This window comes from Balaenoptera physalus, assembly GCF_965194825.1.
Source record: "Balaenoptera physalus genome assembly, chromosome: 11".
NCBI classification, from domain to species: Eukaryota; Metazoa; Chordata; class Mammalia; order Artiodactyla; family Balaenopteridae; genus Balaenoptera; species Balaenoptera physalus.
The window spans coordinates 106360984-106377860 of record NC_138896.1 but is presented as its reverse complement, the minus strand read 5'-3'; the positions used below and the strand labels follow the sequence as shown (position 1 = coordinate 106377860).

The 16877-nt window shown below is 60.1% G+C and overlaps 1 protein-coding gene across 1 annotated transcript in view; it reads left to right on the top strand.

Moving 5' to 3' along the window:
- The window catches only part of PLXND1 (plexin D1), a 52477-nt gene that overhangs the window by 18271 nt on the left and 17329 nt on the right, over positions 1 to 16877 (top strand). The window contains exons 3-15 of the mRNA XM_082414704.1: positions 2853 to 2984; positions 3279 to 3379; positions 3468 to 3597; positions 4937 to 5114; positions 5272 to 5380; positions 5806 to 5908; positions 10471 to 10575; positions 13124 to 13213; positions 13426 to 13519; positions 14475 to 14629; positions 15455 to 15606; positions 16477 to 16576; positions 16668 to 16807. Of these exons, the coding sequence (XP_082270830.1) occupies positions 2853 to 2984; positions 3279 to 3379; positions 3468 to 3597; positions 4937 to 5114; positions 5272 to 5380; positions 5806 to 5908; positions 10471 to 10575; positions 13124 to 13213; positions 13426 to 13519; positions 14475 to 14629; positions 15455 to 15606; positions 16477 to 16576; positions 16668 to 16807 (1589 nt within the window). The remainder of the gene's footprint in view (positions 1 to 2852; positions 2985 to 3278; positions 3380 to 3467; positions 3598 to 4936; positions 5115 to 5271; positions 5381 to 5805; positions 5909 to 10470; positions 10576 to 13123; positions 13214 to 13425; positions 13520 to 14474; positions 14630 to 15454; positions 15607 to 16476; positions 16577 to 16667; positions 16808 to 16877) is intronic.

Genomic DNA, 16877 nt, shown 5'->3' with positions numbered 1-16877 from the left:
CGTCTGTTTCTTCCACTCTTGCTCACAGCAGTAAGTGCCCGTCGTGCAGAGGAGGGATCTGGGGCTGAGAGGGGGCCCTTCTCTCAGGGCTCCAGGACGGGGGTTTTGAAACCGGGTGGATCTGAGTTCAAGTCTCTGGGCTCTGCCACTTGCAGACTGTTTGACCTTGGGCAATGAACTTTCTCTCACCCGGCTTCAGTTTCCCCATCTGTTAAGGGCTGCACTTTCGGCCTCTTGAGACTGTTGTAGGGCTTTGAAGGGGCGGGGGGAGGCCACAGCCTGGCAAGTGGGGACTCTCCCTCCCGTTTCCTCCTCCACTCCGTTGGCCGCCCTCTGCAGATGCCCCAGCCCGAAACCAAAGTGACTGGTTTCTGGAGGTAATGATGCCTGGCCCTGAGTTGCCTGGAGCTGGGAAGGGGTGAGAGGAATCTGGTTTCCCCACTTAGCGGCCTCCAGGTGAGGGCGTGCACCTGCCCCTCAGGCACCTACCACACCCTGCCTGTCCGGAATGTCAGCCACCTGGCATGCCTCCAACTGGCACCAGGCCCTGGCCTAATTGATTCAGATCCCATAAGATAATCCAATTCCCTCAGTTCCCCGGGCAGACGCCACAGGCTGGGGGTGAGCAGTGGGGGTCGGCGTCCCAGCCCGCCTGGCCCCGGACCCTAGCGGGCCCGCTGACATCTCTGGGGGAGATGCCGGGCGTGGAGCAGGGAGGGGACAGGGGTCCTCCTCAACCTTCAAAGCTTCCGTTGAGGGTCCGCAGACAGTGGGGCTTGTGTTTTGGGGTCAGGTACTCGGATGGGGATCCTCGCTCCTCCCCTCCCAGCTGTGTGACCTGGGGTGGTTACTTCTCACTCTGAGCCTCAGTTTCCCCATCTGTCCAGGACTCTCCCCCACCCCCACCCACGAAGCTGCAGTTATTAGGCACCACTGCCTACCCAGCCTCAACAGGCATGTCACGGGCATCATCTTGTTTAATTCTCACATCCCTTCATGGGAGGCAGAGCCTTGATCCCCATTTCACAGATGAGGACGCTGAGGCTCTGAGAGGGGAAACAACTGCCCCAAAGTCACACAGCGAGAACCAGGATTGAATTCAGGTCCAGTCAGCACAGAGCCGCCCCACCCCTCAACCTGGACCTCTTCACCCTCCACCCTGCGCCGTGCTGGGTCATCTCCCGCCCAGTCTTGTCCAGCTTGGGGCTTAGATCGTAGCACCCAGCCCAGGCCCCAGAGTACACTAGGTGCTCAATAGACTGTTTTGTTTTTTTTGGTTTTTTTTGGCTGCATTGGGTCTTTGTTGCTGCGCGCGGGCTTTCTCTACTTGTGGGGAGCGGGGGCTACTCTTCGTTGCGATGCGCGGGCTTCTCATTGCGGTGGCTTCTCTTGTTGCGGAGCGCGGGCTCAGTAGTTGTGGCACACGGGCTTAGTTGCTCCGCGGCCTGTGGGATCTTCCCGGACCAGGGCTCGAACCCGTGTCCCCTGCATTGGCAGGCGGATTCTTAACCACTGCGCCACCAGGGAAGTCCCATCAGTAGACTGTTGAAGGAGTAGAAACATGTCTGCTGGATGCCTGGGGGTAGGAATGGGGCCAAGCTGCCCGGGACAGACTCTGCCAAGAGGCCACTTGGGACGAGGGATGTTGCAAGGGCAGGGACAGCCTGTGGGAACCTGGGGAGAGAGTAATTCCAACTGGGTGTGTGGAGGGCATCTGGGAAGCCCTCCTTTTTGTTGGAGACCTTGGGAGGACAAATCTTGGTCCAAGGGGGAGAGGGAAGTGTTCCAGAAGGGAGCACAGCATGGGAGAAGGCTCAGAGGCTGGGATGTGGAGTCGGGTTTAGTGGGTGGGGATGAGGCTGGTGGAGTAAGCTGAGATGGATTGTCAGGGCCTTGAATGCCAGAGCAAGTCGATGCCGTAAGCAGGAGGAGCCATTAAAGGTTTTGGAGCCCACCAAGGAGGGCTGGGTGGTAGGAGGCCCCAGGGAGGCATCTAGACCCCTGACCCCAGCTCAGGGCTTGGCAGGACCTTGACAGGGCAGCATGTTGGGATTGTGACACCAGCCGGAAGAGAGCAGTTTGATGGGTCTCTGATCAGCATTGTCAGTTCTCTGGGGGACATGCAGAGGAGCCCTCAGCCAGAGAAGCTTCCAGGCCCTAGCTAGTCCTGGTCCTTCTCCTGCCTGGACATTGGACCCCACACCCCAGCCCCAGCCTTGGTCTCTGGGGTCAGACAGGCCTAGGCTTGCATCGCGACCCTGAGGCATCTTCATTTTAGGACTCTTGCCAAGTCCCTTGGTTTCTCTGGGCCTCAGTTTCCTCATCTGTGAGATGGGCATGAGAAGGGAGGGATGAGACGGGTGGCTCTGCAGCTTCTCCCGGGCCTGGCCCTAGCAGCGCTTCGCCCACATCTTCTTTAGCACACTTCATGGTCACGCGGCGCAGGTATCGTCGTCAGCCCCATTAGCTCAGAGAGGGGAAGTGACTTGGACAACTTGTACTTTGTGCAGCTTGTAAATGTCAAGGCCAGGATTCAAACCCAAGTCCCTGCTCCTTGGCATGATGCCCAACGGCCTCCCAGAGAATGTTTTGTAAACTGTGAAGCCCGAACCTATTCACAGGGTTGGATGTGTCCGTGAAGGGCAGCGAGGGAGGCCCTGGTGGGGGCACAACAGAGGCAAAAGTGTAGAGTGACCCGCTGCCAGTCCTGGAAGGGCCCGAGAGAGGGGCAGAGGCAGAGACTCCAAGCCCGGGTCAGCCCCTACCCCCAGGGCAGGTCCCCCACATTCGGCCTCCGCCTGCCGGGGCACCCTCCTGGCGCACCATCCCCTGACGGCTCCCCCCCGCCCCAGATCAACCTGAACGAGAGCATGCAGGTGGTGAGCAGGAAGGTGGTGACGGTGGCCTACGGGGAGCCTGTGCACCACGTCATGCAGTTTGACCCCGCAGACCCCGGTTACCTCTATCTGATGACGTCCCACCAGGTAAGGCCCGAGCCTCCGTGTGACGAGGTCCCAGGACGAGCTGAGCTCTCTTGCTTGCCTTGCCTTTGCACGTGCTGCTGCTCCTGCTGGGAGCGCCTCCGCCCTCACCCCCCGGCCTGCTCATCCGCACCTCGCAGCGCAGGCATCACCTCTGCAGGGAAACCTTGTTCCCTGTGTTTCCCCCATTACGGCATCGAGCCTCAGTTTCCCCAGCCTCTCACGGCCCTCGCCGTGCTGACTCCCCTGGGAGGGGCCGGCAGCCCCTCTGATCTGGGCCCCTGCCTCTGCCTCTAGATGGCCAGGGTGAAAGTCGCCGCGTGTGCTGTGCACACCACCTGCGGGGACTGCGTGGGTGCGGCCGACGCCTACTGCGGCTGGTGTGCCCTGGAGACGCGGTGAGACCCCTGAGACGGGGGCTGGGCCAAGGAGGCCGTTGGGGTGGGGGAGCCCCCCTGCGTCCTGACCTGTGCCGTGCCGCCCCAGGTGCACCCTGCAGCAGGACTGCGCCAACTCCAGCCAGCCGCGTTTCTGGACCAGTGCCAGCGAGGGCCCCGGCCGCTGTCCCACCATGACCATCCTGCCGGCCGAGATCGATGTGCACCAGGAGTACCCGGTGAGTCTCTGGGGAGCCAGGACCCAGCTCTGGGCTCAGAAGTACGGGTGGAGAGCAGCCCTTCACCTGGCACCCAAACCCTGAGAGGTGGAGCCTCCTGCGCATAGCACCCCAGGGACCTGGAGGCAGATGATGAGAACAATAACGACCGGATGGTCTTAACATCCCCATTTTACAGATGAGGAAACTGAGGCCAGAGCGGTAAAGTGACTTGTTCAAGGTCATACAGTGAGGGAGTGGCAAAGCTGGGGTTTGAATTCAAGTGGGTGGGCTCCAGAGTCCCAGAAAAGGGGGGGCAAGTTGGACGATGGGAGGAGAGCCAGCACCCCCATTTCACATCCTGCCTTTTTCTGGCCCCAGTACGGGGTCGGGGGAGGCCACCAAGTGCCAGACTGCTGTTTCTCGAGCTGGGAAACAGATGAATCTGCAGCATGGGGGCAAGTAGCTACCCCCTCACCCGTGTCCAGGAGGGCCTAGAGCTGCCACAGCCTGCTGCTTACCTATAGCAGGCAGCCTCTGGGCAGGGATGTTCCAGGCCCTGGCAGGGGCTGAGGGACAGACAGGCTTGGGTCCCACCCAGCCCTGCCCTCAGTGACTTCTCTGAGGCTGGCATCTTCCTCTATCACCTGGGGGAGATGATGGCTCTGATGGCCCAGGCAGGTCCTGGGGCTCCTCGGCGCCCTCCTCCCCCTCATTGCATATCACAGTCCTGCACACACGTCATCTGGGCAAGCAAACTGGCTGTGTGCCACGCGCAGGCCTAGACTTGGGGACACAGCAGTGAGCAAGATAGACAGACGCCTGGCCCTTGAGGGGTTGACATGCTCATAAGGGAGAGGGACGAAGCAAGATAAAATGCCAAGATGGTGATAAGTACTATAGAGAAAAAGAAAGCAGAGCAGAGAACGGGGTGGAGAGCGAGTAGGTTGTTGGGGAGTGTTGACATTTTAGACCAGGTCGGGGTGGGGGGCTCACTGCAAAGGCGACATCTGAGCAGAGATAGGAAGCCAGGGTGAGTATCTGGGCAGAGGGAACCGCCAGTGCAAAGGCCCTGAGGTGGGAGCAAGACTCATGATCTGAGAGAGTATCAGAGGACGGCGTCTGAGGTCACGGGGGCCGCATCGTGCAGCGCCTCTGGCTACTGTAAGATGGCCAGTTTCATTTTGCAAATGGGGAAACTGAGGCCCATGTAGGCTGCAGCCCTCTGGCGTGGAGGCCTGACCACCCACCACCTCTTCTCCCAGGGTTACAGGGCGGGGGTGGGGCGTTGCGGGGAGTGGCCTTCCTCCACCCCCACCCCCCGTTCCCCACCCACCCAGCTAAGGGCCCTGGCCTCCAGGGTATGATCCTGCAGATCTCAGGGAGCCTGCCCAGCCTCAGCGGCATGGAGATGGCCTGTGACTATGGAAACGACATCCACACTGTGGCTCGGGTCCCGGGCCCTGCCTTTGGCCACCAGATCGCCTACTGCAACCTCCTGCCGAGGAACCGGTTCCCGCCCTTCCCACCCCACCGAGGTAAGCACTTCACTGCCTGGGCTGTGGGGACAGCCAGATGGGGGTTCTCAGGTGGTGGAATCTCAGGCATGGGGGTCCTGATATCACAGCCTCTGACGTCGGTGGAGACCCCCTGCTCCCTTGTTCTTCTCTCCCTGGATCCCCTGCTCTGTTTCAGACCATGTGACCGTCGAGATGGCAGTGAGGGTCAACGGGCAGAACATCGTCAGGGCCAGTTTCACCATCTACGACTGCGGCCGCATTGGGCAGGTGTATCCCCACACAGCGTGAGTGGGGCGGGGGCTGCTTCCAGGTGGCGGGAGGAGGTTCTGCTCCTGGGGAAGCCTGGGGAAGAGAAATGATGGTGTCCCAGAGGCAGACAGGACTCTTGGTTGTTCACTCGCCAGCACGTTTGTGCAACAAACTCGTCACCCAGTGCCCGGCATCTGTGAGCACCCAGGCTAGTAGAGGCCGAGAGAAGTGCTTTGATTACACTTAATTAACTTAGTCTCCTAAAGGCCCTGCTTGCCTATTTCCTCCTTGCATACCTCTTGCAGCAGGAAGCTCACTACCTAACAGAGTGCCCAGCCCCTCTCGGCAGCTCTGATGTTGAGAAAGACCTTTCCCTGTGCTGGGATCTGCATCCCTGGGTCCCGGTTCCTGGGCACGGGGGTTGGGAGCCGGGTAGCTGAGGGCCCCCCTTGTCTTCCAGCTGCACCAGCTGCCTGTCGGCACAGTGGCCCTGTTTCTGGTGCACCCAGCAGCACTCCTGTGTTTCCAACCAGTCTCGGTGTGAGGCGTCACCAAATCCCACGGTAAGCCAGGCCCAAGGGGTGCCCTCTGCCTCCAGTGGACCATTTTTTCCCATTTAGTATGTTGAGAACATTCCCGTATCGTTAAATTTTCTTCCTTCGCTCCAGATTTAACAGCTGTGCCGGGCTTATCACCTCCCAGTGCGTTTAACCAATCCCCTCTTGTTGGACATGCCGATCCTTCCTGTTTCTTTTTTGCGTTCTGATACGTCCAGGGCGCTGTGCACGGCCTTGATTATTCCCTGGAGACCAGTTCTTCAAAATGGCATTTTGGGGTGAAAGCCTGGCCATGTTTTTCACTTTTAGCTCGGCTGACCCCCAGAAAAGCCTGAGCTAGTTGACGCTTCCAGCTGTAGGAGGAGGCCCCTTTCTGCACATTGTGCTAGTTTTCAATTTTACCTTCAACGTTTTCAGCAACCCTAGAGAGTACCAGCCCCCAGAGCAACTGAAGCCCCAGCCTCTTGGCTCTGGGCTCAGAGAACCTCGTCAGGAATCCCCAAAGCCTCGTCTGCCCATGGTAGGTGCCAACGAGCAATGCTGAGGAGGGACTTCATGGCCTGAGCCTGGAATCCTGTGGTCTCAGCCCCTCCTGCCTGAGCCTCAGAACTGCTTTGAGGAAGAGGTGTCCAGCAGGAGCAATGCTTAACTCAGAGCAGTGATGCAGTAACGTGGGGTTTCCAGTGCTGGGAGAGAGGCCCGGTAGAGGCTGTGTGGCCAAATCCCAGGGGAGGCTCCGAGCCTCTGCAGTGGGCGCTGGGACTCCAGTCTAGGCCAGCCAGGACTCCTGCTCTCGTTTGGGGCCGACATCTCCTTCCGGCCCCAGCCCTGGGCTGTGTATACAGTAGAGACTTGATGAATGTCATTGTGAAGCATTCATGCCGGCAGCCTGCCTCCTGTGCTCTACCCTAGGATACTGGGGCGAGGAGGACCCAGCCTCAACACTTCACTTATTGAGCACCTGTTGTATGCCTGGGTGTGTCCTAGGCAGTGGGAAAGCGCCAGGTTAGACACAGTTCTGCCCTCCCCGTCGTGAACCCAGAACCTGAGGTGTGAGTTGTGGCTGTGTGATCCCGGGCAAGCTGCCAGACCTCTCTGTGCCTATTTCCCCGTCTGTAAAATGGAGCTATTTCAAAGGCTGGGGCGGGCATCTGGAGTTACACCTGTCTGTAAGGTACCAACTTCATACTTGACACACAGTAGGTGGCCACTCTGCTGGGTGGGACAGGGAGGACTTCTCTGGGAGGGGAACCTTCTGCTGGGTCCTAACAGATGCACAGGAGCTCACCAGCCTGGAGGTGTATCTGTGGCAGTGCCCCCGTGAACCACTCTCTCCCAGGTCTGCGGCTCTGCAGGTCAGGGTTGAGCGGGGTGCAGAGGGGGCCTGTCTTAGAGGATTATGGCAATCCAGTGGGAAAAGAGGCAGCTCCCACGCTGGGCCTGCAGGAGCTTCTGAACCGATGCTTAATTTGGCGTTTAATTAAGTGCCAGTTAGCCGTGGAGGCGCCATGCCTCTGATCGGGCGGCAGGCAGCGGGGTCTGCACATCCTCCCGGACCCCTCAGGAGCTGGGAGGAGGCGGTAGGGCTTGGGCCAAGCCAGAGAGGTGCCTCTGGGAAGGCAGGTGCTAGGGGCTGAGTCTTCTCTCACTTCCCGTTCCCTCGTGGGCCCCAGAGGAAGGAAACCGGGGAGTGCAGGATACCAGGCGGAGAGCTCCAGCTTTTCCGCGGAGGGGAGGAGAATAAGGAAGGCGCTGCATCCTCCACTTTCAGTTGTCCAAGGAGGGTGTGGCCACCCCAAGGCGGTGTGACTTTCAGCCAGAAGCAAGGAGGGTTTGGGCAGATGGAAGGGCAGGGTCTCTTGGTGGGGAGCCTGGGTAGATGCCTCCATGAAGGTGGTTAGGAGCCGGTGGAGAGGGTAGTTTGGTGGGAATGCGGGGGAAGTTTACAGGGGCTGGGAGCGGTGCAGAAGGGCAGGGAAGGAACAGGTCAGGTGGGTTCAGGGTCCCAGGGCCACCCAGTGCTCCACTGGATTGGGACCCCAGCTCTCAACTCGAGCTTAGAAAGACCTTGGGGGAGTCTGTGAACTCCAGTGTGGAGACAGGTGAAATGGCACACACTGGGCTCACATCTGGGCTTTCTGTGGCTCCTGGCATTGCTGCCCTGGCATCTGTTCCCCCAACTCCTGGTCTCCCGCCTTCTCAGCTCTGCCCAGAGTTCGGTCAGTCGGCCGTGGTTTCCTGAGCCTGCAGCTACACTCTGGCAAAGGGGAGAAGCCACTCGGCCTCTTTCTGCGGCATTGACGGCTCTGCTTGGGATGGGACAGAGAGGCCCCAATCCTTTGCGAGCCCTAGCTCAAACTGGCCTCACCCCCAACAGAATCATGTGGCTTGTGTGAGTACAGAGTCCGAGGGGCGGCATCCCTTCAGGCACAGCTGGATCCAGGGGCTCCAACAGTGTCAGCAGGGCCTCCCCACCCCTCTGAGTGGCCTCCACTCTCAGGCAGGCCCTCCCCTCTTGGCAGCAAGATGGCCTCAGCAGCCCGGGGCAGGCTCCTGATCCCCCAGCAGCCCCAGGAGACTTTCTCGTTGGTTCTGCGGAAGTTCCAGGGGAACTGGGTCACGTTCACTCCCCATACCAATTGCTGAGTCCAGGACGGGCCTGGGTACCCGCCCATCCCTGGGGCTAGGAAGTAGGGTCAGCCCTCCCAAACCACAGGCCTGGGGGTTGGGGAAATTCCCCAATGGCCAAGGCAGACTTGGAGGCAGATGGTGGGGGGCTGGAAGCTGGCAGCAGATGTGCCAGCTGTCCCCAAGGAGGATTAGCCAACCCTGGGGGAGGTGCTGAAAGAGGGCAAAGATGCGCCCGCACTCTCAGCCTTGCTCCCACTCTGTAGCATGGGTACAAGCATCCAGGTGGCCGTGGGTTATAAGGATCAAGGGGAGTAGGGGCCCTCAGGGATGGTCCTGCATCATTTCCTCTGGGGGCACTCTTGTGGAAGCTCCCCCTTCCCAAGCCCTCACCCCTCCAGCCCCCGCCGTTGGCCACCTACCCTCAGGTGGGGGGGGGGAGCTGGGAGGACAGAGCCGCAGGGCCCCCAGCCAGCTGTGAAGCGGGCTGGCAGCGGCTGTGAAACCCGATTAGAAACATGTGGGTTCCATTCCCGGAAACTCCAGGGGGTTTACACATGGATGGCACAGGACAGCAGCTCAGAGAGAGACAGACTTGTGGGTCACACAGCAAGTGGACACCAGCTGCTACCTCCCAGCCCCACAGCGTGGTCAGCTGAGGAGGAGGAGGCCCCACCTGGGCCCAGCCATGTTGCCTCTTTGGCCAAGGCCCCTGTGGTCGGCTCTCAGGGAAACTCACCAGTCTGGGCGAGGTTTCTGGCCTGGAGGTCAGCAAACATTCTGGACAACTAGAGCCCGCTGTGCTTGGGCAAACCACTTTGTTTCTCTGTGCCTCAATATCCTAGTCTGTAAAATGGGTGTAATGATGGTACCTTCCTCATAGGGTTGTTGGGAGAAGGATTTGTTGAATTAATACTGTGCAAAGTGCTCCAAAGTATCCAGGTGCACAGGGAGGGCTTTGTCAGCTGGCTGCTACTGCTGTCACTACCATGGTCACTTATGACCATGGTCAATGATAGTAAATATGGCTTTGGCATCCCTCGAGCTCTGGTTTTATGCTGGGCCCCTGAGGGTCCCCTGAAGGAGCTCCCTGTCTGATTAACAATAAGGAGTAAAGACCCCTGGTCCCTGGCCCTCAGTTTCAGGCCTCAGTCTCTGGCCCGAGAGTCAGACAGATGGGAATTCAAAGGGCAACTCTGCCCTCTGCCCTCAGGTAACTCCCCTCCTCTCTGAACCTCGGGTCCATACCTCCCTCCCCCTTCCCTAACTTCCTTCCTTTTTTGAAGTCGCCTCTGTGGCTCCGCGGAATGCGGATGTCCAGGCCCTCCGCAGGACTTCCCCGGAGCTGGCACCTCCACCCAGAGGCCTGTGACTCGCCCAGGCAATGGGGAGGGGTCTGGAGCCTGGCGGCACCAGGGCGCTCACAGCCTGTTTCCCGTGGGCTGTTCAGAAGTCTGGGGTTTCTCTTTTCTGAATCATTTATCGTGAGTTAACCTGGAAACCAGAACTCCAGAGCTGGGTGGAGTCCCAGAAAGTGGTAGAGCCCCTCATTTTACAGCTGGGAAAGGTGAGGCCCAGAGACGGGGGGGTTTCCTCTGAGAGGCACGCGGTGGAGCGGCCATGGGGACCCAGTTCCACTGGGCAGGGCACTGCATCTCTCTGTGCCTCAGTGTCCTCGTCTGCGAAATGGGGCCAATGCATTCTCCTGCTCGTAGGTCTTGCCGTGAGGGTCAAGTGAGATGGTATGTGGGAGGCAGTGGGCACGCAGTCCTCGGTAGGTGTGGCTGCTACATTTTGTTAGTAGTGTTTCCTCACTTCCCCGGGCTGCCTGGTGCCTCCCCGGGGAGACGGGGCTGCGCAGGCTGGCTGGGGTGGTCGTGAACCCTGTCTCTTCCGAAATGCCCCAGCGCCAGCCCCACCTCCTTGGGTTTTGACTGCAGAGCCCTCAGGACTGCCCGCAGATCCTGCCCTCAGCCCTGGCTCCCATGCCCACGGGCAGCTCCCAGAGCATCCCGGTGCATCTGGCCAACGCCGCCTTCTTCCAGGTAAGTGAAGGCTGGGCGGGGGTGGGGCGGAGGGCTGGGAGAGTGCCGTCCCGGGTGGGGGGACCCTGCTCTGGGCCCACCACCCATGCTTTGGTTTCCTTCCTCTGAGTTTCCAGGCTATGTTTGAGAAAGCCCCGCTCTGGTTGCACGGAGCTGGGGGAACAGGAAAGTGGGCGGGGAGGGCCAGGCCATGGGGACAGCAGGCCGCCCCCAGCGCCTGCAGGAAAGCCTGGCCAGGACCCCCAGACCCTTCTACCCTCTAAAGCTCCCCTGACAGATCCAGGCCCAGCCCCGCCCAGTGCCGCAGCCCATGAGTGACACTGTCCATATTACGCCCGCCCTGCCCTAGCCCCCAGGCTGAGTTGTGACCCTGGACACACCTTCCCAGTTCGTGGCTGACATGTCTTCCCTGGAGAATGGCCAGAGAACCCCTTTGCCGTCCAGGTGGGGAAAATGAGGCCTAGGAAAGGGACGCAGGTGCCTCCAGGTCACACGACACAGGGCTGGACTTGCACCCTAGCCCTGGACTCCCTGTTGAGTGCTCTTCCCTACAACCAGTCTTCCCTTCCCCCTGCCCATCTGGGCTGGGGGAGGGGACACAGCCCCTTTCTGGGTCCCTCCTGGAGGAGCGTCCTGGGTGGGAAGTGTTGATGAGTCCTGGAAGCATGCCAGCCACCCCCTCCCCAGCTTCTGGGGACTTGCCATCTGTCGCTCCCACGGGGGAGCTGAGGCCCGTGACGGCTGTCACACGTGGGGGCCACATGCCAGGCATCTGGGATGCGTCAGGCAGCCTCGTGGCAGGGGCTGCAGCTCAGTGAGGGGCAGGGCGGCCCTGCCCTGGGCCCTCAAGCTTTTCCCTGCAATGGTTGGGAAGAGCCTCCAGGGGCAGCAAGGGGCCTGGACCCATGTGGAGGGCTGTGCCGCTCCCCTGGGCTACAGGAGCCTGGCATGGGGAGGCCCAAGGCCTAGGTTTGGGTCCTGGCTGCTGCTTTCAAGCTGTATAATCAGGGGGCACGTGTCTGCTTCATGGGGCCTCACTGATCCCAGTCCTTCTCCCCCCGGGCCTGCTTCTGGAACACTGAGGGTGGGGGTGGGCAGAGCCCCCTGCCTGGGCTCTGCAGCAGCGCTGTCCACTGAGCCTACGCCCTGCAGAGCCCCAGGACAGGCTGGGCCTGCGGCCCTGAGCCCGGGACTCGGACGACAGACCCACCTCCCAGCTCAGCGTGGCAGGGACACGTGAGCTCTCAGCCCTATCAACAGCCACTTTCCTGTGTCAGTTTCAGAACGAAGCGGGGAGGGGGCAGGGCAGGGGAGTTGCTGACCTGCTATCTCCTCAGGGTGTCACATCTGCCAGCGACAGGGACATAAACAGGAAGTCCTGCCACGCAGCTGGCCTAACACACTCAAAACCCGGGTTTGTTCATTCAGCAAATATTTACTGATGCTGCTCCCGGAGGCCTGTGCTGGGCTGAGGGCAAGACGGGATTGGGGAATTGGCCCTGTTTAGTCTTTCAGCAAGCATTTATTGAGTACCTCTTGCATACTAATAACCGCCAGCATATATTAGGCACCCACAGTGTGCAACCCACTAAAGATAACATGATCTCCAGTTTTCCTAGAATCCTACAGAGTAGAGCAGCCTCTTTCTGTTGCAGAGTTTAGAAACCCGAGGCCCAGAGAGGAGGAGCCACTTGCACAGGGTCACACATCTAGGAGGTAGCAGAGGTGGGATTCGAACCTGGGTGGGCCTGTGTAAGGTAGAACCTGAGCTATTTTCAGCTGCCATCTGCTGCCCTTGGAGGTGTCAGAGGGGCTGAGACCCAGCCCCAACCCTCCCCAGTGGGTGGGGGGACAGGTGTAGACAGAGCCTGCACAGGGGATAAGGGTGGTCCTTGGCATACAGGGTCGGGGACAGGCTTTAGGAGCTTAATGGAGCCCCTGGCACACACCCAAATGTTCATTGCTGAATGGATGGATGATCAAGTGAGGGGTGCCCCTGTGATTTGAGGGGGGAGTCTGGGAAGGCTTTGGAACATGGGACATTTGAGCTGGATTTTGAAGGCTGTGTTGAGTTTTGCTGGGTGGAAGAATGGGCTTGGGCAAAGGCTGAGGGCAGGACAGCCTGTGCTGTGTCGACATGTGTCCTGTGGCTGGTCCCAGGCCTTGTGGGGCAGCGGCGGGGGGGTGTTGACGTTAAAGGGCAGGTGGAGTCTCACTGGGATGAACCTTGGACGTCGGTCATGCTGAAGAGTCAGGGCTTTACCCGCGGAGTGAAAGGCCCCGGGTTTAGGCCATTGGGAGATGTTGGTGAGACTTTTAGTGGCATGGAGAGAGCACAAGGCCAAGGTTCTAGGTGTTCCTGTACCCCCTGCCTCCATCGAACACTGGACATGGAGGCCAGGAAGGACATCCTGGAGGAGGTGCAGCCCAGGCAAAGGCCTGATAGTAGGACCACGCCCACTCTTCAGGACAGCAGTGTCTGATGTCCCGATGGAGGTACAGGGCAGGGGGTGCTGACCTGACTCTCCCCAACCCCCATCTCCCAAAGGGTGCCGCGCTTGAGTGTAGCTTTGGTCAAGAAGAGATCTTTGAGGCTGTGTGGGTGAATCAATCAGCTGTACGCTGCAACCAAGTGGTGGTGAGTGGTGTAGCTTTAACGGCGGGGGTCGGGGGCAGAGGGGAAGGGGAGGCCTGCCGCAAGTCCAGATCCTACACTCCTTCCTTTCTACCTCCTCTTTTTGGACCCCCTGCCCCCAGTAGCCCTGCCCTCATCTGTCTCCCTGACATCCCTCCCCCAACAAAGACCCGACACCATTCACACCTCTCATGGTTTTTCCTGTCCTTTTGCAGCTGCACACAACCCAGAAGAGCCAGGTGTTTCCACTCAGCCTCCAACTAAAGGGGCGGCCAGCCCGATTCCTGGACAGCCCTGACCACATGGCAGGTGGGAGCGCCTCACATGGCCTCAGGGGACTCAGCCGCGGTGGGTGGGACGCAGCCTTGGGGGACTCATTCCTGTGCTCAGGTGTCCACCTTGCCGTTCCCTAACACACACGCTCTCTCAGATCCCAGCCCGGCCTTTCTGTGCCTGCTCAGTTACTCAGCGCTTGATTATCGAGCAGCTGCTCTGGGCAGGCACCACGCCCTCAGGGCATCTCCAGGCCAGTGGCTGTGCAGCCCCAGGTACTTACTTACCCTTCCCTTTGTGAGCCTCATCGTCCTCATATGAAGCAAGGGCAGAGGCCCTTTCGCAGAGGGTGTGGTGAGGATTTGCTGAGATGATGCACACGAAGCCTTGCAAGGGTGTCTGGGAAACAGTCTGTGCCCCTATATGGTGGTTGGTGTCCTTGCTCTTATTATATGTACTGAATCAACTCTCCAAGGACCTGTCTGTTCATGGGGAGGCTCAGACATCTCGGTGGACATGGGCACCCCCCACATCCATACTATGAAGATCCCAGACAGAAGCCCCAGAACCAGCCTGCACACCCTGAGGCCCTGGAGAACTGGCCCTGCACTCCTCCTCGTGCCAGTCTGAGGGTCTGGTCTGAGGCTCACAGAGCCCGCATTGCTCAGTGGTTCCCTAGCATCCTGGAGCTCCGTGGGGGCTCAGGAGACCCACTCGGGCCTGGGTATGAATCCAGCTCTGCTACTCACAGGCTGTGTGACCTTGGGCAAGTCACTCTGCCTCTCTGAGCCTCATCTCTTATCTGTCAAATGGAGCTAATAAACAGCTCCTGCTGGATAGATTCACAGGGAGGATGAATGTTAATGGGGCTGTGGCTGCACTGTGCTTAGCACAGCCCGCAGGGGGTTTGGAGAAGACTAAGAACTTCATGGGGTCCTGACCCTAAGAACCAGGACCCTGCTGACCTGTGCTGCCTCCGTGTCTCCCGCAGTGGAGGTCTATAACTGCGCCATGGGCAGCCCCGACTGTTCCCAGTGCCTGGGCCGGGAGGACCTGGGCCACCTGTGTGTGTGGAGTGATGGCTGCCGCCTGCGGGGGACCCTGCAGCCCCTGCCTGACACCTGCCCCGCCCCCGAGATCCGAGCGGTAAGCACCCCGCCCCCTCCTCCCCCCTCGGAAGCCCGTTGCACCCACACGCCTGAATGTGCACACGTACAGCGCCCACGTGGGCTCAGGGACCCGCAGCACGCGTGCTTGCACACACCCAGGCCCATGCACACTGTGTTACCCCCTGAGCACCTGCTGGGTGCCAGGCCCTGCCCGGTGCTGTAGACACAGCAGGGAACGAAACAAGTACCTGCCTTCACAGAGCTAATATTTTAGTTGTGGTTAGGGGACAATAATGAGAAAGGAAATAATTTACATAGAGAAGGTGGTAAGTGCTACGGCAGGGCAGGGCGGGGGCATTGGGAGTCTGGGGTGGAAGAGATGCTGGGGCTGATTGACTCTGAATTTTATAGCGAGGTCAGGGAAACCTTGCTGATAAGGTGAAAATGGGGGCTGCCAGTAACTCCGAAGCCTCAGTTTTAATTAAGAAAAAAATCTCAGGGAAGGAGTCTGTTTGGCTTAGCCTGGGTCAGGTGCCCATCCCAGGCCCAGTCAGCTCTGGTTGGGATGTAGGGGCATGTGGTCAGACATGGCCGCTGGGAGTGGACCTCGGTGTCCCCAGGAGATGCCCCTCAAATAGCACTGACTCTGTCCCTATGCACTGGTGTCCCCAGACCCAAGCCGGCTCAGTATCACAAATGCACATCCTCTCTGGCAGCCCCAGTGACCTGCCAAGTGGCTGGCGGTGCCAGCGCTCTCAGAGCCTCCCCTCAGTGATGGGTCTGCCTGGCCCTGCCTCCCCGGGAGCCTGCCAGCATCCCAGCCTCTGAACCCCATTCACCCCTTTCTCCGGTCGCCTGGCAGGTTGAGCCCCTGAGTGGCCCCTTGGACGGCGGGACCCTGCTGACCATCCGCGGCAGGAACCTGGGCCGGCGGCTCAGCGACGTGGTCCGTGGAGTGTGGATTGGCAGCGTGGCCTGTGAGCCGCTGGCCGACAGATACACGGTGTCAGAGGAGTGAGTAGAGGGCAGTGCCTGGAGCCATTCTGAGTGACCGCAGGCCCCACCCCACCCGGAAGTGCCAACTGCATCTCTGCCCTCCCCTCTCCCTTTTCTTCTCCCCCCTCCCCCCTCTGCCGTCCCACTCTCCTCGGCACCCTTCTGCTCCCCAGAAGTCACTCACTCCTGGGTCTCCCGGACTTTGCTCAGGCCATTCCCACCATGCGTCCTGCCCTTTCCTGCTCGGGACACCACTCCAGCGCCTGCTCCCCTGGGAAGCCCTCCCGTGTTCCCCTAGACCAGCCCTACCTCCACGGAAGCCTTGCTCCGATGAAAAAAATTGCTGCTAAGAAAGTGTGGGGAGCTGCTGGTGTGGTGCAGAGGTCTGGGCCTGCAGCTGTGGAGCCTGGCCCGGAGGGCAGGGAATGAGCTGGGTTTCCTTTCCGAAGGCTGTAAGTCAGGCTTGCAGATAAGGCCATCAGTCTCCCAGCCCAGCAAATGTTCTCATGGTTGGAGAGCTTTCAAATATCCCCAAAGACCATCTTATCCAATCCCCTTGTCTTATAGCTGCAGAACTGTCGTAAACTCAGGTCGGGGGTGGTCCCGGGGAAGAGCTTGGCACCAGGGTGACACCTGGGGGACTCAGTGGCTGTTTTCCAACTGATAGGGAATTGTCTCAGTATTTTGACATGGGTAATGCCGTTGGGTGTCCTGGCCAAATGCCAGCGCCAGGTGTGAGTGGGCGGGTGGGTGGCTGAGTGCAAGGATGGGGCGCTCACACTCCCTGGGGGTGGAGCAGGGGCCACTGTTTGAGGGAGAAACCAGATGGCACCTGCCTGGGCCCCCAGGATCCGCTGGCTGCTCCTTGACCAGAGTTGCCTCCCCCAGGATCGTGTGTGCCACGGGGCCAGCCCCAGCGGCGTTCTCGGACGTGGTGACGGTGAACGCCTCCAAGGAGGGCAGGTCACGGGAGCGCTTCTCCTACGTGGTAAGGGAGGCTGCAGCCTACCCCCCTGCCCACCCTGCCAGGCTCACCCCAGGCTGGCCTGAGGCCTGACCGCCTGCCTTCCTCCCCACAGCTGCCCCTGGTTCACTCCCTGGAGCCTGCCATGGGTCCCAAGGCAGGGGGCACCAGGATTACCATCCACGGGAGCGACCTCCACGTGGGCTCCGAGCTCCAGGTCCTGGTGAATGACACGGAGCCCTGCATGGAGCTGGTGTAAGCCCCTGGGCCGGGGGGCTGGAGGGCTGGGGGTGATGTCCTTGCACCAGGCATCACCAGGGACTTC